Raw genomic sequence first — 24821 nt, forward strand, 5'->3', positions numbered from 1 at the left:
ATTGTTTCCCATAGGAAACAATGTAAAGTCAATTAATCCGTGCAACCAAAAAAAACCTCCGCAAAAAAAATGCTGCCGCCCGGCTGTCACCTTTTAAAACAGCCTGGGGGCTTCTCAGCGACCTCCCGAACGCCGAAGCCAAACCCGAACTTCGGGGTTCGGCGTTCGGGAGGCCGCCGAGAAGCCCCCAGGCTGTTTTAAAAGGTGACAGCCGGGCGGCGGGGCTTCCCAGCAGTCTCCGAATGCGGAAGTTCGGGTTTGGCGTTCGGCTTCGGGAAACTGCTGGGAAGCCGCCCGGCTGTTTTAAAAGGTCCCAGCCGGGCTGGGGGGCTTCCCAGCAACCTCCCGAACCCCGAACTTTTGCCGAACTTCCGGGTTCGGGGTTCGGTAGGTTGCTGGGAAGCCCCCCAGCCCGGCTGTGACCTTTTAAAACAGCCGCGCGGCTTCCCAGCAGCATCCCGAAGCCGAACGCCAAACCCGAACTTCTGCGTTCGGCGTTCGGAGACTGCTGGGAAGCCGCGCGGCTGTTTTAAAAGGTGACAGCCGGGCTGGGGGGCTTCCCAGCAACCTCCCGAACCCCGAACCCGGAAGTTCAGCAAAAGTTCGGGGTTCGGGAGGTTGCTGGGAAGCCCCCCAGCCCGGCTGCGACCTTTTTAAAACAGCCGGGCGGCTTCCCAGCAGCTTCCCGAAGCCGAACGCCAAACCCAAACTTCCGCGTTCGGCGACTGCTGGGAAGCCGCCCGGCTGTTTTAAAAGGTCGCAGCCGGGCTGGGAGGCTTCCCTGCAGCCTCCCGTACCGAACCCGGGGTTCAGAAAAATTTTGCCTCTTCTTACGAACTTTTTTCGAGTTACGAACCGGCGTTCGGGAGGCTGCTGGGAAGCCCCGCCGCCCGGCTGTCACCTTTTAAAACAGCCGGGGGGCTTCCCAGCAGCCTCCCAAACACCGGTTCGTAACTCGAAAAAAGTTCGTAAGAAGAGGCAAAATTTTTCTGAACCCCGGGTTCGTATCACGAGTTGTTCGTAAGACGAGGGGTGCGTATCTTGAGGTACCACTGTATATATGTATATGTATGTGTGTGTGTGTGTGTGTGTGTGTGTGTATATATATATATATATTATTTTTAAATTATTATTATTTATTAGATTTGTATGCCGCCCCTCTCCGCAGACTCGGATTAAATAAATAATTGATAAATGCTCTAATTATTGGTAAAAAACAACAGCTTAAATTTGGAGTTTGCAGGATCTAGGCAGGGATATCATTACATATAATTTTGAGCATTTTAAACTAGTGAGCATTGCCATCTTGCTCCGGCTGACAGTATGAGTGAATGATTGCGATTGGATTTTAGCTGAATGGTTTTAATTGTCTGGGGTTTTAGATTAGATTTAATATTGGGTTTCTTACATTTTGTACTTTTGTATTGATTTTATTATACACTGCTCAAAAAAAATAAAGGGAACACTTAAACAATACAATATAACTCCATGTAAATCAAGCTTATGTGAAATCAAACTGTCCACTTAGGAAGCAACACTGATTGACAATCAATTTCACATGCTGTTGTGCACATTCAACTTTGTACAGAACATAAGTATTCAGTGAGAATATTTCATTCATTCAGATCTAGGATGTGTTGTTTGAGTGTTCCCTTTATTTTTTTGAGCAGCATATAAGCTGCCCTGAGAATAAATAAAATAAATAAATAATAGGTATTGACACTGAAGCATGTGTGGCAGCGGTGGGTTGCTCCTGGTTCAGACCGATTCTTATAATAGGTAGCGCCAGCAGTATGAGACTCCGCCCTCCCACCCGGGACGCTTCTGCGCCTGGGCATGTGCAGAAGCATTGCGCATGTATGAAAGTGCATGTGCGGACTGGTAGTAAAGGGTTTTAGAACCCACTACTGATGTGAGGTGTTCTTATTATATGGAAAATAGTATAGTGTCAAACTTGTTTAAGATCAGGTAAATGGTATATTGCTCATGCATGCATAGTATTGAGTTCTACTGTCCAACGAAATGTTGTTAGCATGATTACTGTATGAATGTGATTGTATGTTTTTAAATTAGAAATCTAAGAATTGTTTTTAGTATATTAATTGGACAAACTATTGTTATGTATTTTGGTATACAGTATGTTGTGAGCCCCCCCCGAGTTCACGGAGAGGGGCGGCATACAAGTCCAATTAAATAATAAATAATAATAATAAATACTGAGGAATCTAGCTGCACAAGCATAGTTTTACCTTAAATAAATTAAGGTGGTCTAGTCTTGGTATTGTTATTGCATAGATTATTGAGGAAAATTTAGAAAGTTAAAATAAAAGTTACGAATTAGGAATAGTTAGTCATGGGAGGATATTAAAGGGAAATATGACCACACTCTTAAAATGCCTGAAGTACATGGAATACAGTGTGTTTTGAGTAACAAGAGGATAGATTTCACCAGAACGCTAGAAAAAGCTTTAAGAATACAAGAGCAGTTCAGGGATGAGGCCAATTACCCAGAGAAGTAATAAACTTCCAATCTCTCTCCATTGCTTTAATTCTGATTCCTCTATAGAGAAGAGGATTGGAGATACTGGCCAAAATGGGCCTTTTCAACACTATTTTTTATTTATTTTAGTTAAAGGCAAATTAAAAATTCCATAAACAGTGTAAGCCCTTTTCATTCCATCAGATATCATGTATTAAAATATTTTTTCCTGGTTTATAATTTAAAAGTTATTAATAAAAGTTTCTTATAGGTAAAGACAGAGTGTTCAATACTCCCTTATGTGAACAAGGAATTGTGGGATTTGGCATCGGAATTGCAGTTACTGGTGCTACAGCTATCGCCGAAATCCAATTTGCTGACTATATTTACCCCGCCTTTGATCAGGTTAGAGCATATTTTAAGACGTCAAAAATTAGAAGGAAATTTAGAGACATGACATTGACTTTTTTAAAACAATGAAAATTTGACTAGAGAGTTTAGGCATGATGGTTAAAAGAAGTTTCATGAATATGATTTAGAATTGTTGAAAAATCTCTGCCATTTTTTATGTTACAAAAGGAACAAAAATTATTGTGAGAGTATGTTGATAAGAGCTTTCTGTTTCAATTAACATGCCAAAAAAAAGAATTGGCATTTGTGCTATGGACAGTTGAGAAACAGTACTGTAGTTTTCGGACTATAAGAAACATTGGAGTAGAAGACACACCTTAGTTTTTGGGGAGGAAAATAGCGAGGTGGGGGAAAATCTGGCTAGCATCCTTAGTGGCTAGCCAGAAATCATCTGGCTAGCATCTTTAGTCTGGTCAGCTTCAGCACATTATTTTATCCCCTGGTTAGGGCTTTAAAAAAATCCTTATTCAGAGAGAGTAACAATGAAAGAGCCTGCAAGCTGGTAAGAGCTGGAAACATTGTTAGCACCCCTACATTCAGAGTATAAGATGCACACAAATTTTCAGCCTCTTAGGGAGGAAAAAGGTGCATCTTATACATCAAAAAATATGGCACATTCCCTAATGTTTAGGTTAATTCATTGAAAATGTGGACTGTGTGGCTACAAATAGGGGTTTGTCATCGTTTACAACATTTCTGGAAAAGCTGGCAGAGAAGATTGCAAATGGCAGTTACCTGATCACTGGGCTCTTGGCAAATGGTTGTCAATGCTAACAAGTTGCCAAGTGCCCAGATTATAATCACATGACTTCAGGGGTGGAGGTGTAATATTTGTGATAGCTGGAATTGCCTTAACAGTTGTAAAGCACCGTTTCTGAGAGGCTGTTGTAAGATTGAATCATCATTAAGCAAGGACTATCTGTAGATATTCTTCATGATGATCTGTCCCTAACCTGATCTTTCATATCTTCCAAGAATGCATGCATTGCCACTATAACTGAGTAAATCCACTTTGCTGTTAGTCATCCTCTTCTTTCCTACTACATTTCCCAACCTTACAGATTTCTCCAAAGAATTAGGTCTTTGGGTAATGTATCCAAAAGATAGGCAATCCTCAACTTACAACAACAATTGACCCCAAAATTAATGTTGTTAAGTGACAAATTCGTTAAGTGAGTTTTGCCGCATTTTATGACTTTTCTCATCATCTTTGTTAAGTGAATCACTGCAGTTCTTCAATTAGTAACACAGTTGTTAAGTGAATCTAGTGTCCCCTTTGACTTTGCTTGTCAGAAGGTCGCAAAAGGGGATCACGTGACTCTGGGACACTGCAGCTGTCATAAACACGAGTCATTTGTCAAACATCTGAATTTAAATCACATGACAATGGTCATAAGAGTTAAAAGTGGTCATAAATTACTTTTTTCAGTGCCGTTTTTACTTCCAATGTCCTCATTTTACTGAAGTCAGAAAGAAGCCTGAGTCAACGTGGAGCCCAGGAGACTCGAACTGCTGAAGTCAGCAGATGTAGCCTGAAGTACTGCATTCTAACCACTGTTCAACTATGGTTCTAGTAGAGTGGTTCTCAACCTTTCTAATGCCGTGACCCCTTAATACAGTTCCTCATGTTGTGGCAACTCACAACTATAAGTCTAGCGCAGTGATGGGCTACCAAAATTTTTACTAACACCCTGTGGGCGTGGCTTATGCATTTTGTTTCAACCTCTTTCAGTGCAAATTGGGTGATCTGGGGTGGAGCTTCAAATTTTGCTACTGGAACTTCCTGTAGGAGCCCATCACTGGTCCAACGCCAATTCTCCCAACAGAGCTTTAAGCTGATTGGCAGGAAGGTCAGAGAGACACCCCCACTGTAGATGCCTGATTGGTCGGACTGTAAAAACATGTTCCAAGGCATCAGAATACAAGCTTTAGTTCATAACACCATGGGAAATTTGTCTTTTCCCATGGTCTTAGGCGATGCCTGTGAAACAGTCATTCGACCCTCAAAGGGGTCCCGACCCCAGGTTGAGAACCACTGTTGTAGTAGAACATGAATGTGTTTTAACCGCATAAATATATCTTAATGTTAAATAAATCTCTATATTTCTTCAGATTGTTAATGAGGCAGCAAAATATCGATACCGTTCTGGCGATCTCTTTAACTGTGGAAGCCTTACAATAAGAGCGCCTTGGGGATGTGTGGGTCATGGTGCGTTGTATCACTCTCAGAGCCCAGAATCCTTTTTTGCTCACTGTCCAGGACTGAAGGTATCATTATTTATTAGATAGTCTTTTAGAGGGTTCTAATAATTCTTTTTAAATGTAAAAGGTTACATACGAAAAGGTTTTATATTAAAAAAGGATACAAGGTGATTGTAGAATACAAATATTACACAGGACAATTTGCAGAATAATGCACCACAAGGTAAGATTAAATGTATGTATTTATAAAATAATCCCCTTGAAAGAGAAACAATCTCTGTTTTATGCTTACGTATCAACTTGGATTACAACAAATATAATGTTGTGTCAGTTTAATACCTTCAGAGATATTTTTAAAATCATATTAAAGAATTGCAAAGTAGTGAATGACTCTGGTTAAAGAGATTAAAAATCTTATTTTAAGGAAACTCAAAACTCGGATCTGGTAGCATGCTATGTACAGAATTATTCATAAATGATTTCTGTGTTAAATTGAAATTACCAACAGACTTGGTTTTTAAAAATATATGTATGAAGTTATTTTTCATATTGATTAGTGTTCTCAGTTTCAGCTGCCATTCCTATAATTAAAGAGTAGATGTGATTTCCAGTAAGAAGTATAAAGTGTTCTGATATCAGTTTTCATATATAAAATCAGAGTGTATTTTGCATGTATATAATGTTTGCTAATAATGAAAAAATGACAGATGGAAAAGGAAAACTAACATTTAAAATTTGTTGCATGCAATAGTAGTTTATTTTTCAAATGCAACTGAGTTTTTTGACTTTGCTACCAGATACGATTTATGATTCCATCTTGGTTTTTACATTTTGATATTTTATTTCAATATTTATTATCTATTTTAGTAACCATCTTTGGAGCAATAGAACATTTTGTACCCATTTTCTCTAAGTATATTATTTACCCAAAAGTTGATACTCGTTTTCATTGATACTCCCATTTTTGCATGTCTGTTATCCTGCTTAAAATCTGCATCTATTTAATCATACAGACATTGACATGTTTGGTCTCTGAATCATATTTTAATAGGAGCTGACTGATATCATAGATATTTAGATAGATAGATAGATAGATAGATAGATAGATAGATAGATAGATAGATAGATAGATAGATAGATAGATATGCACATACTACTTCTTCCATGGATGTAGAGTGCTAATAGAATAGAATAGAATTCTTTATTGGTCAAGGTTGATTGGACACACAGGTAATTTGTCTCGGTGCATATGTTCTCAGTGTACATAAAAGAAAAGATCGTTTGTCAAGAATCATGAGGTACAACACTTAATGATTATAGGGGTCAAGTAAGCAATGAGGAAACAATATTAATACAAATCTTAAGGATACAAACAACAAGTTACATTCATACAGTCATTAATGGGAGGAAATGGGTGATAGGAATGATGAGAAAAAAACTAGTAGTAATAATAGTGCAGACTTAGTAAATAATTGAGTCTGTGTTGAACAATTACCCTGATAGTATTGGTGCCACCAACCTCCCTTTTTCTTATTCAGTTTAAAAACTCCTTAAATGACTCTGGTCATTTATTTAACCAGATAAAATTATTTGTCCTTGCCATTCACTTAACATCTTACTTTTGTTATTTTTCCTAGTCAAGATACTCTAACTTGTTTATGTATTCATTTTCTTGAAGATTGTTGTTCCAAGAGGACCTATTGAAGCGAAGGGACTGTTATTGTCATGTATAGAGGATGAAAACCCTTGCATATTCTTTGAACCTAAAATAATGTACAGAGCAGCAGGTAAATTTTTCTTATTGTATTCCAGGTAAAAAAAATATAACCTATATCTTCTGTATTCACATGATGGTAGAAACATAGGATGTATGAGACTTTATACAGTACAGGTAGTCCCTGACCTACGACGGAGATCCGTTACCACGGCCCGTCGTAAGTCGAGTTTGGTGTAAGTTGGAATATTCCGATTTACATGAATATTCTGAATTACACAGTGGTGGCGGCGGCAGCAGCGGCTTCTTCAAGGAACCAACAGCCAGTCCTTCTCGGTGCTGTGTTGCTGCAGCCTCCGAGGCTGCTGCTGCCGCCGCCTCCATTTGGGCGAGGGGATCTCCGTGGTGGGCAGCGTTGGAGGCTACAGCAATGCAGCGCAGAGAAGGACCGGCTGTTGGTCCCTTGAAGCCGCCCACCGCAGAGATCCCCTCGCATGAACAGAGGAGGCGGCGGCGGCAACTTCGGAGGCTGCAGCAACGCAGTGCCCAGAAGGACCGGCTGTTGGTCCCTTGAAGCCACCGCCCACCGCGGAGATCCCTTTGCCCGAATGGAGGCGGCGGCGGCAGCGGTGGTTTCAAAGCTGTCCCCGGGTCGTCATAACGACGAAACGTCGTACATCGTGGACGACGTAACCCGGAGACTACCTGTATATTATCTAGTTCAATCATAAATCATAAATTGATCAGTGCAGAATTACTAACCATATCTAATAATTGATCATCCTGTTGATTGAAGATTGTTCTCAATATATTTAGTGTTGGTCAAATATTTCTGTCCCCAGCCCTCTAAGCAACTTCTTTTTCTCCTGTGTTCCCTTCGACTTCTGTTGACTTTATTGTTTTTTCCTTGTCTTATTTTCCCCCATACCATTTCAACCTAAATAAAAATAGTTTTGTTCAATGCATGAACAAACCAATCCACTCCAATTTTGGTTTAGTTATTGACTACCAAAAAAAAAAGTTATTCTGTGCATGGAAGGTTCATTTTTTGAATATTCTACATATTTGTAACTTCTGTCAAATGAAAGAAGAAAATAAAACTAACCCCCCCCACCCCCACCCCCCGGCAAAGTTATATTAAATCACGTAGTCATAGCTAATAACTTATAGTTGGTTTTATTGAATTAAGCTGACCCTGCATTCTTTCCCTAGCTTGCGAGATATAAGTGCATATATTTCTGACCTTGTTAAATAGCTGTGGGGTTTTACTGTTTAACAGTACTGATTTATGTAAGACAAGTAATATATAATGATTACATTATAAGGACATTCTTTAGTACTTAAAACAAAATTTGAGGTATTGAAAAACTGTTGTACTCAAATGACAGTTGTTTTTCAGATATTAAAATTTAAATAATAGAGGGTTTTTAAATGAATTGTTCCATGATTGAAAAGCAAATAGTGGTACTTAGAGGAAAAAATGAGTCATCTTGACATTATCAGGTTTAAATTTCTTGCTGAGAATTTGTTCTTATGACCTTTTCAGCTTCGTTTACTTCCACCTTTTATGACATAAATAGTATAGAAATAAATGATTTGCATCAGTGGTTGTTATGGTGACATGACAAGTAAGATTAAAAACAACCAGTTTTTTATTCAGTGTTCAAAATGTCCTGTCACAAGATCTACACATGTTTTCCTACTACAATTAAGGTTTAACAGACTTAAAACTCTTTACGGCATCATGCATGAATTAGCAGTTGTCTTTATTTAAGTATCTGTGAATTAGTATCTTGCAATTGCAGCGTATTTAACTTATCAGGACAAAGATTTATATATCCTAATAATGATTTATATAAATAGTTATTGTTGAGAGTTATTGTTAATGGCAAGTATTCTGAGCAGAGACAGGTTACAAGCGGTGTGCCACAAGGGTCTGTTCTGGGTCCTATTCTTTTTAATATGTTTGTGAGTGCATAGGGGAAGGTTTGGTAGGGAAGGTTTGCCTATTTGCCGATGACTCTAAAGTGTGCAATAGGGTTGATGTTCCTAGAGGCGTCTGTAATATGGTAAATGATTTAGCTTTACTAGATAAATGGTCAAAGCAATGGGAACTGCAGTTTAATGTTTCCAAATGTAAAATAATGCACTTGGGGAAAAGGAATCCTCAATCTGAGTATTGTATTAGCAGTTCTGTGTTAGCAAAAACTTCAGAAGAGAAGGATTTAGGGGTAGTGATTTCTGACAGTCTCAAAATGGGTGAGCAGTGTGGTCGGGCGGTAGGAAAAGCAAGTAGGATGCTTGGCTGCATAGCTAGAGGTATAACAATGCAGTGGAGGGGGGAGTGGATGGAGCTGCCTCTCGCGACAGGGCGGGCAAACTGCTTGCGGTGGCGCCGGGGGTGGGCAGGTGCAGGCTCACGGTGTGGCAGGGGCTCATGGCGTGATAGGGACTCGCGGCGTGGCAGGGGCTCGTGGCACGGCAGGGGCTCGCTGCACAGCGGGGCAGTGTGTTGGAGGGGCGAGCCGATGGAGCATCTCAACACCATCAGTTCTGTAGGGAACTTCTGTTTCCTTGCAAATGACCACGGAGAAACATGGCAGCTGAGCTGGAGCAACAGTGTACATGCCCTCAGAGAGGGGTCTGAATGCCACCTGTGGCACACGTGCCATAGGTTCACCACCCCTGGAGTAGAGTATGGCGCTTCAGTGAAACTTTGATCAAAAAATTGCATCCCTGAAAGACACCTCCAAAGACTAGGAGATTGACAACTGGTTGGAGGAATACAACTGAGGTTGAGAGGAGGAGAAGCAAATAATTCAGTTGACAGTTGGCACAGTTTATTTATTTATTTGATTTTTATGCCGCCCTTCTCCTTAGACTCAGGGCGGCTTACAACATGTTAGCAATAGCACTTTTTAACAGAGCCAGCCTATTGCCCCCACAATCCGGGTCCTCATTTTATCCACCTCGGAAGGATGGAAGGCTGAGTCAACCTTGAGCTGGTGATGAGATTTGAACCGCTGACTACAGATCTACAGTCAGCTTCAGTGGCTTGTAGTACAGCACTCTACTTGCTTTGCCACCCCAGCTTGGTTGGTTTTTAAAAACTGTCAATTGGAGGCAGTTGTTTCTGTGAAGGGGGAAAGTTAGTGGGCGCCTTGTCCTTCTGAAACAATTGCTTTCATCTCTTGCATGCCCATAAACGTTCAGAATATGGATAATCAGAAATAGAACACTATGTTAGAGAGTTCCCCCATCGCTGCTGGCTTTCTGTCATTGCTGTTAGATGTGTACCTCCATTCATAAATTGTCATATTAGTATATATCATGCATATGCTTAATTTCTTGTTCTTGTGACATCCTGTTATTCAGACTGAATTATGATACAGTCATAGAGAAGGCCCGATTGCACTTCCAAAAATGGGATCTTGTTGGATTATCTCTATATTTAATTTTGTTTGGTTTTTACTACAATATATCTGAATAATTGTGAACACAAACAGATTTTTTTGGTTTATAAGGGCGCTTATCAGTCTGCTAAATTTGTAGCGTGTTTTGGTTATTGCTTCCTTCCCCTCCAAAAAACTTAGATTTCATCCAACTTTTAATTTTTATTTTCTGCACTCATGGCTTCAACTGATAATAAATTGCACATTGGCTGTAGTGAATTAATTTTTATATTCATATGTTGCCACTGGATTTGTGCTTCTTCAGAATGGAGCTTTCCTTGTGAGTTCTATTACAGCTATGGCTCTAATATCTTGCAGCGGGGATGGGGAGCATGCTCTTTCTTTCAGGTTTTGCCAGCAACCTTCAGCTATATACATGCTGATTGGGGCTGCTAGAAGTTGTAATTCCATATGTCTGTCTAGATACTCAAATTACAAATACCATTGCTTTCCCTTTATTCAGTGGAACAAGTCCCTGTGGAGCCTTACTCCATTCCTTTGTCTCAAGCAGAAGTGCTTCAGGATGGAAGTGATGTAACTTTGGTGGCTTGGGGTACTCAGGTGAGTAAGATTTGTTAGGATTTGAGGGGGGAAATCCCCCCAATACTTCTTACTAGTTCCTATTATTACTTCCTAATATTTACTTTACCATTATCACTTAATTAGAAACATAAAAACATAGAAGACTGACGGCAGAAAAAGACCTCATGATCCATCTAGTCTGCCCTTATACTATTTTATGTATTTTATCTTAGGATGGATATATGTTTATCCCAGGCATGTTTAAATTCAGTTACTGTGGATTTACCAACCACGTCTGCTGGAAGTTTGTTCCAAGGATCTACTACTCTTTCAGTAAAATAATATTTTCTCATGTTGCTTTTGATCTTTCCCCCAACTAAGTTCAGATTGTGTCCCCTTGTTCTTGTGTTCACTTTCCTATTAAAAACACTTCCCTCCTGGACCTTATTTAACCCTTTAACATATTTAAATGTTTCGATCATGTCCCCCCTTTTCCTTCTGTCCTCCAGACTATACAGATTGAGTTCATTAAGTCTTTCCTGATACGTTTTATGCTTAAGACCTTCCACCATTCTTGTAGCCCGTCTTTGGACGCGTTCAATTTTATCAATATCTTTTTGTAGGTGAGGTCTCCAGAACTGAACACAGTATTGTCATGTTCATCTGTATAGTGTTGCTATCTAAAGTAATAACTTCATCAGATATTTATGTTCCGTTTGGTCCTCCATTAATGCGTTTAGGTAAATATTTTAGAATATTCTTCTAACAAAAGTGATGGAAATTAAATAAGATCCAAGTAGATAGGATTAGAACCAGAATGTTAGTGAGACTTGAATCTTGTTGAAATCTTGTTGAGATTTAAAGTTTAAAGTTACACGTTTTCTCTTAATATTTATTTAGGTTCATGTTATAAAAGAGGTAGCAGCTATGGCACAAGAAAAATTAGGAGTTTCCTGTGAAATAATTGATTTGAAGACGATTTTGCCATGGGATGCAGAGACTGTCTGCAAGGTAAGTGTACATATCATGCCCACATATCCATTTAATTGAATTCCTTTATAATGATCTGATTATTATACAAAGTAATATATAAGATTGTTACAAAATCTGTTGTTCGTATATGGAAATCTATGGTCCAAGAAAAGCACAAGAAAATTCTTAGGAAAGGTGCTAAATGTGAGTTTTGAAGAGGGATTTTGAGCTTTTAATTATCTCCCACCTCCTACCCCAAGAATTGCAAGTGCTGTTTCTGGCTTGTGAACAAGTTATCTATAGGGATGTTGGATATATTTCAGTCAAATATGAAAGAATATAGACTGGGCTTTTGGGAATGTGGTGGTGGTGCAGGAATCTTCTTGAATGAGAAGCGAAACATCGTAAAAGAAAAATCAGAAAGTCCAGTTGCCTCTTGAAAAAAAAACAGCTTTGGAAGAACCTTGACCTGGATGACAGAATCTCTGTAGACATTTGTTATAGTTTTGTTTTTTTCTAAAATTACAAATAGTATTATCATGTTCCTACCACTAGAGGTCTCTGTTACATCAATTAAATATGTTTTACTGAGTATCATTTTCTAAAATCTGATTCTACTTTGCCCCAAAAATAATTTAAGCATTTAATCTCTGATTCATGATTTGAACTGTTTTTGCAAGAATTTGATGTTAGTAATATATTGTCAAATCTCAAGATAATGATGAATAGGCTACTGGTAAATTGTGAGCATACCTCTCAACTGATAGTTATCCGTGTGTATTAATTTGAACAAAATTATGTATACATTACATACTACTTCCATCAGTGGGTTGCTCCTGGTTTGGACTGGTTCTTAGAACTGGTAGCGTTGCAGGAGGGACCTTCCACCTACCCACCCAGGATGCTTCTGTGCATGTGCAGAAGCATCGCAAGTCCCCACGCAAACCAATGTTAAAATATTTTATAACCCACCACCGATTGCTTCCCCATATCTTACTATCTAAGAAAGGTTGTTTGAAATTCTTTGTAATAAGAAATGTCCTCGTCGGATGAAATAACTCAGTACTGTTGATTTAGAAATGTGCTTTCTTTTCCAATAGAGATAAATCAGGGGCTGGATTCAGTTGTAGTGCTAACCAAGATTTCCTTAATTCCAAACTCGAGAGGAATTTTTTAGAATTTGTTCAGCAACGGTTTGAAGTTATGATGGCATGGAACAAATGGATTGATAACTGGTTCTCAGAGTTCTAGCCTTTATTTATTTATTAGATTTGTATGCCGCCCCTTTCCGTAGACTGTAGCCCTGCAGCAATATGACCAAACTTCATATACTTGGCGACCAGCCCGCATTATGACCCATTGCAAGCATCTGCAGCCACATGATTGCTATTGCTTTCTGCAAGCATCCTCTTTCACGCACATACACCCACCAGCATCCTCCTTCCTCAACTTGCACAAATATATGCACCCACCAGCACCTTCACTCTTGATCTCCCTGTACTCCCTGCACACATGCACACCATGCCCTCTTTTCCAGGTTCTCCTGCATTTCCATACATGGGCACTCTCCCCAGTCTTCCTGAACTTGTGCTAAACCTGCATCACTCCCCAATCCAATTTACACATAGCCTGTGCTGGGCCTCCCCCACCTCCCTGTTGCAATTGGGGGGGGGGGGGTGTCCTTACCTGGGATTTCCTTTCCTTCCCACTTAATGACCCATTTGTCCTGGAGTTAGAATAACCACTGGGACTGCCTGGATTGCCTTTGCTAAGCCATGCAATACTGTGCTTTACAACTACAATGTTTAGTGACAACAATCTAGGTCCGTCTATCTATCTATCTATCTATCTATCTATCTATCTATCTATCTATCTATCTATCTATCTATCTATCTATCTATCTATCTATCTCTATCTATCTACTCTCTCTCTCTCTCTCTCATCAATCTATCTTATCTCTCTCTCTCTCTCTCCATCTATCTATCATCAATCTATCTTATCTCTCTCTCTATCTATTATCAATCTATCTTATCTATCTATCTATTTATCATCAATCTATCTTCTCTCTCTCTCTCCATCTATCTATCCTATCTCTCTCTCTCTCTCTCTCATCAATCTATCTTCTCTCTCTCTCTCTCTCTCTCATCAATCTATTTTTTTTCTCTCTCTCTCTATCTATCTTATCCATCCATCCATCCATTTTTTTTTAATGCCGCCCTTTTCCTTAGACTCAGAGCAGCTTATAACATATTAGCAATAGCACTTTTTAACAGAGCCAGCATATTGCCTCCACAGTCCGGATCCTCATTTTAGCCACCTCGGAAGGATGGAACGCTGAGTCAACCTTGAGCTGGTGATGAGATTTGAACCGCTGACCTGCAAATCTAGCAGTCAGCTTTAATGCACTCTACCTGCTGCTCCACCTGGGCTCTTTGTCTTTGTAATGCTAATCTACAGCCATGGCTCACAAACAAGATTGGCAGAGCTCACAGAATGCACTAATGAAAAGTCCAGATTTCATATTTTGGCTTAGAATGAAAGCAAACATGATATTAGGAAGAACAGTATCCTTCTAAAAGGAAAAAAAGTGGATGAGATGACTTGTTCCTATGTTCCGTAAGGTGATCTAGAAGTTCCCATTACTTGATGAGCCATTGCATTTTAGACTAGGTCAATGATGGTGAACCTTTTTGGCACTGAGTGCCAAAAAGGTTGCACGGAAACATGCATATGCACGCTTTTTAGGGCTGTGTTGGAAAGAACAGATTTCTGGGTTCTAGTGTATACGTGCGCCCGACAATCAGCTGACTGGTGTGTATGTGCACACTGGTTTTCGGCATTGCCATGCATTCAAAGGACAGCTGATCGTTGCATGTGCATGCGCACCAGAAAAGTGGAAGATAAACAGGCAAGGCAGGTGACATGGTTTGTGTGCCATTTTGGGCATGTGTCCCATAGGTTTACATCATGGGACTAGGCAATGTTCTTTTCAGAGCTTTGTGGTAATAATCCTAACAAGAAGTGATTAAATAGCTTGTGACTATAAGCAGACCTTGTATAGGAAAGATTTTAAGTGGAGCAGTCCCAAGTCTCAATTACCACCTGTTCTTCAAGTTGGTCCTGTAAGCCCAGAGGATTCCTTAAGTTATAAACCACTTCTGCATGGGGAAGTGTCACATTGACTGGAGTCAAAAGTTGGAGCATCTCTATCATCAAAAGACTTCCAAACCCATAGCTCAAGATTACTCAGAGCATATTAGTTGAAATTCTTAGCTTGTTTTGTAGTTATAATTATATTCTTAATTCTAGGTTTCTCTGAAGAATGAAAAGGAAAACACTGGGTAATTCTATAATTTAGTTTTATAAAAGCATGTCTGCATTCATCTCAAGTTGTCATTTTCTTCCAGCTTTTTCTACACAAGTAATTTTGAAATTTTTTTTGATAGAGATACATGTAACACGTTGGTCAAATGTTGAATTATGGTGAACAAAAATTGGCAGGTGCCTACCACAATTTAGTCACGTGCCCAAGTTTGCTGTATTCCTGAAATACTAGATGTTGGAAGCTTCCTAAAACCCTTTAAAAAGTACACTGCTCAAAAAAATAAAGGGAACATCTAAACAACACAATATAACTCCAAGTAAATCAAACTTCTGTGAAATCAAACTGTCCACTTAGGAAGCAACACTGATTGACAATCAATTTCATATGCTGTTGTGCTCATTTAGCTTTGTACTATATTCAATGATAATATTTCATTCATTCAGATCTGGGATGTATTATTTAAGTGTTCCCTTTATATTTTTTGGAGCAGTATATGATTAAGGGTAAGAAGAGGTTCTTAGCCTTTTTTTATTTTTGACATGGAATGACATTTACACTTTTACATTTGAGACTTTTTTTCTTTGTAAATGAAGGCAGTGAAACCAACTTTTTCTTGTTCCCTATTTTCCATTTCAGCTTGTGATTCTATTGGCACACATTATTCTTTTTTGTGGACATAAAAAAGCTAAACACAATTTAAGCTTTGCTGAGTCTATGTTGATTTGTGGGAATTGGAAAATGTATTGCAGAATGAAGTGCTGAGATATTATTTTAACTCTTATAATTCAGGGCATGGATAACTTTCTACAAGATCAATACAAATATAATATTTTTGCAAATATATTGTGGCATAATATTTTTGAATTGTAAATGTGATGATAGTATTTGTGTTTTTGTTATTTGTTTTATTTTATAAAGCAATTTTCAATTTTTAAAAGAATATTAATGATCTTAAAGTGTAGTATTTGCTAAACATACATGCAATATAAATAAGATAAGCATTGTAATAACTTATATATGAGAAGGTAAGATAATTATTGTGACATTTTTTCTACCCAATATTATTTATATTGTTTTTTGTATGTGGAAAGAGTGGAGGTTTCTCCAAATCTAGATATATATAAAACTATAGAAAGGGAGAAGAATTTGCATAGTTAAAAGTCCATGTATTTGTTGTACCCGCCATTAAATCTTTTTGATTAATTATCCAAAATTAATTGGTAAAGCAAAATTGTTTAATTGTCTCTCTCTTCTAGCAATTCAAATTCATTTTTTTGTTTTTCTTTCTTTGGAAACCTCTAGTACTCAGACTGAAAAAATGAAATCTAAATTAATTAACAGAAATATAGGATTATGTACTATAGTTTCTATTCTTTTTCATTTATAATTTCATATATTAATACCTTTCTAAATCTCAAGGCAAAGGAACTCTTCTTAAATAGTTTAGGTGTGCCTAAATTTATTATATATTATACAGCTTACAAAAAATTGAAACAATGAAAACAACAAAAAGAACAATACAATTTAAAAATGAGGAAAAATATAAAAGCTTATTAAAAAAATAATAAAATCTATAAAATAGCTAAGATAAGCCCATTCTTCAAAACAGTCAGTTCAACCACTGTACCAACTCATTCTCTGGATATTTGCAGTCACGTATTATCCTAGATCAGAGGTCTCCAAAGCCTAGTCTGTGGACCAGCACTGGTCCATGGCATGCCAGAAACTAGGTTGCACAAACAAAGCCCCATCCACAGGATGCAGCCCCTCCCCCACTCTGTGGAAAAACATCTCTCCAGGTAGCCAGTCCCTAGTGTCCAAAAGGTTGGGGGGACGCTGTTCTAGATGATGCGGTTCTTTTTTTGGATCAGTTGTCTGTCATGCCAAATAATTAAGTTATTACTCTTATCTTTCTAGTCTTGTTTATACAGAGGTACTTCTACCTAAGAACACCTCTACTTAAGAACTTTTCTAGATAAGAACCTGGTGTTCAAGATTTTTTTTGCCTCTTCTCAAGAACCATTTTCTTCTTAAGAACCCGAGCCCAGAAAAATTTCCCAGGAAATTTGAGAGTGGCATGAACACCTGGCCAATTTCCTGCCACTCCCCCTTTGATCCCGGCAATCTTGGTCTTTTCTGGGCTGCCAGAGAAGCCTTTCGGTGGTGCTTAAGGAGGCTTTGGCAGTCCAGAGCGAATGGAGCGTTTTTCTTTCTCTGGGCATTTGTATAGAGAATAAACCACTTTGCTGTGGTGACTCCCTCATGCTGCCTCCCATACACACGGCGCGAGGTTGCCTCCACGAGTGTCTGGGCGCAGAAAGGCAAAAGGGGGCGCTTCGCCCCAGCTGGATCAACTCGGCTTCAGCCAAACCAAGGAGTCACCACAGTGAAGGAAGGGCGCTGGCTACAAAGTGAGCGAGCGAGAGGAGAGGGGAGCCCTTTAGCATGGGAAAGAAGAGGAAGCAGGTAGCAGCAACAGCAGCCACCGCCTTTCAGTCAAAGGAGCGGAAGGTTCCCCCCTCTCGCCGGCCTGGGTTTCTCTCTCTTGTGCAGTGTATGGGAGGCAGCTTCGTGCTGGGTGTATGGGAGGCGTGTGCTCCTCCTTGCCACTTCAGAGTCCCTCTTTTTTTTTAAAGCCTTAAAGTTTTGGATTTTTTTGATTCCCCTCACCTCACCTTCTTCCTTCGGCAGCAACTGTCCTCCTCCTCTTCTTTCTCCTCCTCCTCCCACCCAAATTCCGAGCTTTTATTTCTTTCCTAATGGGGTTGCATGCATTATTTGCTTTTACCTTGATTCCCATGGGAAAAATTGCTTCTACTTCAAACCTTTCTACTTAAGAACCTGGTCACGGAATGAATTAAGTTCTTAAGTAGAGATACCACTGTACTTGAATAACATATCTCGAGGTCGTTATTCATTGTGAAAGAACGGATTCTTCAAGAAAGTGAAATACATAAATCAGATGAACTACTATTAGTATATTGGTTTATGGCTTGTTTTGTTGATAGAAAAAATGTAGGTGTAGTATTTAAGTTATATTTATAGTGATTGGGTTAAAATAATAAAACAATAAAAAAAATTAAGTGAGAACTTGATTCTCACAGAGGTTGCCAACAAAAAATGAGAGGAGAGGATTGAGTTGGATAATCAAAAGGAAAATTAAGTGAATGGAAGACATTTGAACGTGAGAGACACTTTTCAAGAAAATTGAATTTCTCTGGAGGAAAAAAAAAACAAAATAACTATCCAGTATCAATAAAGACTATAAAAAAAGAAGAAAGGAGCAATTAAAGAGAAAATTGTTTAACCACAGTAAAAGTTTACATTTAAAGAAAGGAATTTGAAAAGGAGAGGTAGGAATTAAGGATAGGGTAAAAGAGAATGGAAATTGTGAGGACGACAATTGTGCCTAAAATATAAAGGGAATAATATAAAGAGACCTTTAGCAGAAGCATTTAAACAAGGAATGGTAACATGGTGGACAAAGAAGAGGGTAAACTGAAACCCCAAAAGCTTTATAGGGAAAACGAAAACAATAGGAATTTTTCAAGATTTAAGAAGACAGTGTGAGAGAATAGGCCTTGGATATTGGAATAATACCAGTAAGACTTGTTTTATTTTATTTTTTAAACAATGTTTATTGATTAAAATCAAACATATACATTATATTTACAAATGTGAGGATAAATCAAAACAAACAGCACAACAAAAAACGAACAAAAAAAAACATGATTAAAAACAAGACAGAAATCCCCATTCTCTCTTAACTATCTAATTCTTACTTATGTTTTCTATATTTTGTGCAGTTATTCATATCATTTAGTATAATTACATTCTCATCTTTGGTGTATTATGGGTCTATATCCTTAGTAATAAGTTATTGCTATTAAATGATATATACTATAATTGATACATGAACACCTTCCATCTTTGTATACTAATTTTTATTGTCTATTCCAGGTTTTCTATCTGTATATATTCTCTTTAAAGTCACCTCTGTGCAATGTATTGATTCATTTTTCTCCTTTTTGTCTAACCAGTTATACCATTTGTCCCATACTTTATAGAAATCCGTATCTTCCTTCTCTTTTATTCTCATCGTTATTTATTTATTTATTTATTTATTTATTTATTTATTTATTTATTTATTTATTTATATTCATTCATTCTTTCATTCATTCATTCATTTATTGGATTTGTATGCCGCCCCTCTCCGCAGACTCTATTCATTTCAGTGATTTCCAATATTTTATTTATGATCTGTAAATTGATGGGATTATCCTTGAAATGCATTCAGAAGCTTCAGCCAGTGCAGATTGTGGCAACATAAGCAGTCTATGGAGCGCCTATGATGGTCAATGTTACACCGTTGCTCCACAAGCTGCACTGGCTCCCTATTTGCTTCCATGTGCAAATTCAAGGCATTTAAAGCTCCCTGTGGCATGAGACAATATTTAAATGGCTTGGCACCATTTAATTTTAACCTGCTCCTTAATTTTTGAACCGTAGGAAAAGGTTCTTTAAGAAAAAAGGTTTTTTAAAGGCAAATACCGTGCTCCTGCCAAGTTAATTTATACATCACTGGATTATTTTTTTTTTTTACGGAATGGCATAAAAAATAATTAGCTCTATTCAGTAATAAGTAAGACATAAAGAAGGAATGACTATCCATATTAATTATTAGCCTTCCTTAACGATTGCTCAAGAAGATGAAGTATCACTCAGAGAACAGTCATGATATTATTGCAGAATTGACAGCTAACAATTTCTTCGACTTCATCCTAGATCAGTGATGGCGAACCTATGACACGCGTGTCACCACTGACACGCCTAGCCATTTTCGGTGACACGCGGCCGCCAGAGAAACAGGGAGCTTTAGGGAGTGCAATTGCAACCGCAATTATTATTATTTTTCCTCTCCCCTTAATTAAGAGGCCGGGCGATTTTCGCCCCGCTGATATTTGCGATGGCTGGGAGGGGCGAGAACACCGCCTCCCAGCTGATTGGCGTGGTGCCAAGCATCGAACGGTGGTTGGCTCGCAGGGGCCGCTGGGAGCGAGGGGAGGGGTTGCAGGCCTCCTCCCTTCCCCCTGACCAGGAAAGGGCTTTCCCGCCGCTCCCTCCCTCCGAAAACACAACGGAGGTCCACAGCGAAGCCGAGTGGAGCAACGGGAGGCTCAGGCTGGTGGCGGTAGACCTCCGGGTTTTTTTCGGCGGGGGGGGGGGGCAGGAGGACCTTCCTGGCTTTCCGGGGCAGCTGGCTTGAGACTTGTGCCGGTCAGCAAAGCCAGCTGCACGCCGGAGATGTGGAGAGAAAGAAGGGAAAGAGAGGGAGGGAAAGAGGAGAGGACAGAAGGAGGGAGGGAAGGAAGGGAGAGAAAAGTGAATGAGAGGGAGAGAGAAAGGGAGGAAGAGAGGAAGGAAGGGAGACATAAATATAAAGAGGGAGAGAGAGGGGAATAGGGGAAGGAAGGAAAAGAGAAAAAAGTGGAAGGAAGAGAGAAGAAAGGAAGGGAGAGAGAGAGAGAAAGAGAGAGAGAAGATAGGAAGGAAGAGAGAGTGAGAGACAGCAAGAAAGAAAGAGGGAAAGATTGAGAAAGGCAGCGTGTGTGTGTGCGCGTGTGTGCGTGCCGCTGATGGTCTGGGAGCTTAGCGTGTGAGTGGAGAGATGAAGAGAAAGAGGGAGAAACGCAGCATGTGTGGGGTGTGTGCGCGCATGTGTGTGTGCTGCCAGCGTGTGCGTGGAGAGATGAAGGAAAAGAGGGAGAAACGCAGTGTGTGTGTGTGTGTGTGCCGCTGATGGTCCGGCAGCTGCAGCGTGTGGGGGGGGGGGGCGCCGATGCTAAGGCAGTCCGTCCGTGGTGGGGCTGCAGGGCAGGCACAGCAGCCCAGGGAGAAAGAGGAATTGAGATAAAGAGAGAGGGAGAGATGAAGGGAAAGAGGGAGAAAGGCAGGGAGAGAAAGATAGAAAGGAAGAGGGAGGGAGAGATAGAAAGGAAAGAGGGAAGGAGGAAAGGGAGGGAGAGATAGAAAAAAGGAGGGAGGGAGGAAAGAAGGAGGGTGAGGGGTAGTAGGATAGGGAGAGGGAAAAGGAAGGGCTTGGAGAAAGGCAGGGGGAGAGAAAGATAGAAAGGAAAGAGGGAGGGAGAGATAGAAAGGAAAGAGGGAGGGAGGAAAGGGAGGGAGAGATAGAAAGGAAAGAGGGAGGGAGACATAGAAAGGATAGAATTATAGATGCAAGAACTCGCTCATGTGTGATAGCGCACGCCCACACTTTATTTATTTATTTATACTTATATGCCGCCCAGTCCCAAAGGGACTGTCACTCAGACACTGTACTTTTCCGCCCACCCCGAAAAAAAATTAGTGGGAACACTGCCCTCGCCCCTCTGCTCCCTGCTCGCCTTCCAGAACGGTGTTACAGGAGACGGTGCTAAGGTAAACCCTTTCCGGGTTATTAATTTGTAATTTTAAAAAATCATGCCGGGCTCGCAAAAAAGAGAGTCTGGAAAAAAAACCTGCGTGGACGTCGCACCATTTGCTTCCTCCTTTGGCGGCTCATAACTAGATTTTTACAACCCCCCACCCCCCTTGATAAGCTTTTTCTTGAATCTGAACAGTTTGGGGGTTCGCCAAAGAGAGAAAAGTGAACGAGAGGGAGAGAGAAAGGGAGGAAGAGAGAAAAGTGAACGAGAGGGAGAGAGAAAGGGAGGAAGAGAGGAAGGAAGGAAGAGATAAATATAAAGGGAGAGAGGGAGAAAGAGAGGGAGGGGAAGGAAGGAAAAGAGAGAGAGAAAGAGAAAAAAGTGGAAGGAAGAGAAAAAAAGGAAGGGAGAGAGAGAGAGAAAGAGAAAAAAGTGGAAGGAAGAGAGAAGGAAAGAAAGGAAGGGAGAGAGAGAAAGAGTATGAGAGAGAAGATAGGAAGAGAGAGGGAGAGAAATGATAGAATAAAGGGGAGAAAAAAAAGAGAAATGAGAAAATGATTGAGGCAGAGAATGACAGGAAAGAGAGAGAAAGATAATTATGCATATTTGTTATTTAAACTATAAATATCACAAAATTATGTTTTTTTCTCAAGGTGACACACCACCCGAGTTATGCTCAGTTTTTTGGCGAATTTTGACACACCAAGCTCAAAAGGTTGCCCATCACTGTCCTAGATAGTGTTCGAATAAAGTTGTGAGAAGAGAGGATGTCTGCCTTCTTGTATTTGTTTTTCATATTTCTTTGGGCTAAGAATTTCTAGAACTTCGAAGGATTGGATTACATTCCAATTTATGAGTTATCAGTGCAATTTTTTTTCCTTATAGTATCTTTCCATATACGTTACTATTTAGAATAGTAATCACCGTGGAAGTATGGGTGTTGGGATTCCTTATTCTGTTGGATGGGTAGATGGTTTGATACTAAGGAATAGTATTAATGAAATTAACTCGTATCTCTGTTTTGTTTGTCCATTAATTCCTGGCTATATTTAAATCATTTATATAATTTAACTCTTTTTTGGGCATGCTTTTCAAGTCTGACAAACCAGTGTTATCTGTGCTTTACAGAAGTAAACTCTAAAGCTCACTGGAGGTTAAACTCAAGTGAATGTGTTAAGAATTGCAGCATAAGGACTAGGCCAGGGGTCGGCAACCTTAAACACTCAAAGAACCAGAAAGGTCCTAGCTGGAAGCCCTCCATTCAGTTCTGGAGCAGACCGGAAGTCTGGTTCCCCCATCATAGTCTCCTAGCGTGGTGTCCTTTTTCTTCTACATGTCCTAACCAGAAGCCCTTTCACTTGTGGAATCGGCTTTTGACAGGGAGCCACAGCAGAGGGATGAAAGAGCCACATGCGGCTTTAGAGCCGCAGGTTGCTGACCCCTGGATTAGGCTCAAATTGCTGTAGGCAGTTATTTTTAATACCTTGTTTTGGGACAATTTTTACATTTTTATTGAATAAATTATACTGTTTCACTCCATTGAACAAGTTATAGATGTAGATTTTAAAAAAACCCAACATAATTTGGGAGATCTGTTGAGTATTTAAAACAAACTCTATAAATGCCAGTCTCTGACGAGGGTAAAGTATGATGGAGGAACAATTGAGTCTTCTGAAGAAGTCTAGGTTAGGTTCCCCCTCCCTCCATACATACAATTTCCATGCTGTTTTTGATGACTTGGAAAGGTGTTTTTCCTCCAGAGGACAAGTATGTTTTATCATTCATAAACTGCCCATAAGTTGGGTAGTTGCCACACTCTGACAATTATATGTTTAAATCTGTTAAGTCTATCGAGGCATATTGAGTAAGGAGAAATTAATAAAAGCAAAATCTGTAGTTACCACATTCGGAATCTTGCTTTGTGAAACAATGAATTTCCCAACTTTCCAGAAGGTAACTCTATATAGCTTCTAACTTTCACCCATTACTTCCATCAAGAGGAAAATTACCAGTTGTTTGGCTGGCTAGGTTACCAAATAAAACATAAAACAGAAGACTAATTCTTTTATCTTCTGGTCCAGCCAGTTTATTGCCAGTCAGAGCGTTGAACTTGTCAGTGCTCCAACTTGAGGATAAGATGAATGTGTCCTATATGCACTCAACAGGAGTTGAATTTGACTTGAGGGAGTATTTACCCTTGTAATATACACTTTATTATTGTGTAGTCAGTTGAAATGAGATGCTCGGTCTTCCAGATATGCCATTTCTAGCCATACGTATGGGCTAGGGAGGAATTTGATATGTTCAAATGAATTTGAAGAAAAGGTTGTATCTATAACTATTTCAGAATATTTGAATTCTTCTAAAATGAAAGATATAAGGTGTCACTTTAGTTCTTGCACACACAAAATTGCTTAATGCAATAATAAGTAACTGGAATTAATTTGTTTAGCTTAAACTTAAACAGTAGATTATAAAAAGCCAGGTTATAAAAATACTTTTGGATATTTTTGTTGCCTTTTTTTTGTGGTTAAAGACTTATGTTCAAGTGTGGCCAAATTAAGGTTATGATTCTTATGAATTACTTAACTAGAACTAGGTATTGTGAATGTAGTCTTGTACATTTTTCATTGGCTTCCATTTCATTTCTGGATTTTGTCAAGGTGGTTGCATTGATTTATATAGCTCTTTTAGGACTACTGTTTAGGACTACTATAATGTTTGAAAGTGTGTTCTTATCTGCAATCTAACATAATCTTCACCTTGGGGGGGGGGGGTTACCTATGCTGAGATGAGGCAAACAGCTATCAGAGAATGGACTTTTCTTATCGCATCTGCCAGCCTTTGAAATGTCCTTTATAGCCTTTGAAATGTCTTCAGGATATGAATTACATTCGTATCCTGAGGATTCATAGGTGTGAATCCTATGAAACAAATGAGATCATTCCCTACTTTTGCTCATACATTCGCTAATAGAATATGCAGATCGTTAAGTGCACATGAGGTATCTCAGGATAGGGAAGGCTATGGTGAGGGGAGGGCTGGCGGTACAACCTACGTCACCTGCTTCAGACCACCCAAGGCCTCTCCCGACCCTGAGATACTTTATACTCCATCCCCTGGGATCCCCACAATTGCTTCCCCCCAGCCTGCCACACCCGGTCACTTGTGAAGATCTAGCGAGCTGTCTCTTCTCCAGCATCTACTGCGGGTTTTTTGCTTGCTTTCAGTCTCAGCGCAAAATGTGATTGCAAGCCAATGAGACTTTGGGGCAGCGAAATCTCCTCCCATTGACTTGCAAACACTTTTAACACCAAGA

The 24821-nt window shown here is 39.5% G+C and overlaps 1 protein-coding gene across 1 annotated transcript in view; it reads left to right on the plus strand.

The window, feature by feature from the left end:
• BCKDHB (branched chain keto acid dehydrogenase E1 subunit beta) overlaps window positions 1-24821 on the plus strand; it is a 57882-nt gene that overhangs the window by 5621 nt on the left and 27440 nt on the right. Inside the window, exons 4-8 of the mRNA XM_070733100.1 lie at window positions 2751-2884; window positions 5003-5158; window positions 6771-6879; window positions 10722-10819; window positions 11681-11791. Coding sequence (XP_070589201.1) covers window positions 2751-2884; window positions 5003-5158; window positions 6771-6879; window positions 10722-10819; window positions 11681-11791 — 608 coding nt within the window. The remainder of the gene's footprint in view (window positions 1-2750; window positions 2885-5002; window positions 5159-6770; window positions 6880-10721; window positions 10820-11680; window positions 11792-24821) is intronic.

Source organism: Erythrolamprus reginae, chromosome 1 (assembly GCF_031021105.1).
Source record: "Erythrolamprus reginae isolate rEryReg1 chromosome 1, rEryReg1.hap1, whole genome shotgun sequence".
Taxonomy (NCBI): domain Eukaryota; kingdom Metazoa; phylum Chordata; class Lepidosauria; order Squamata; family Dipsadidae; genus Erythrolamprus; species Erythrolamprus reginae.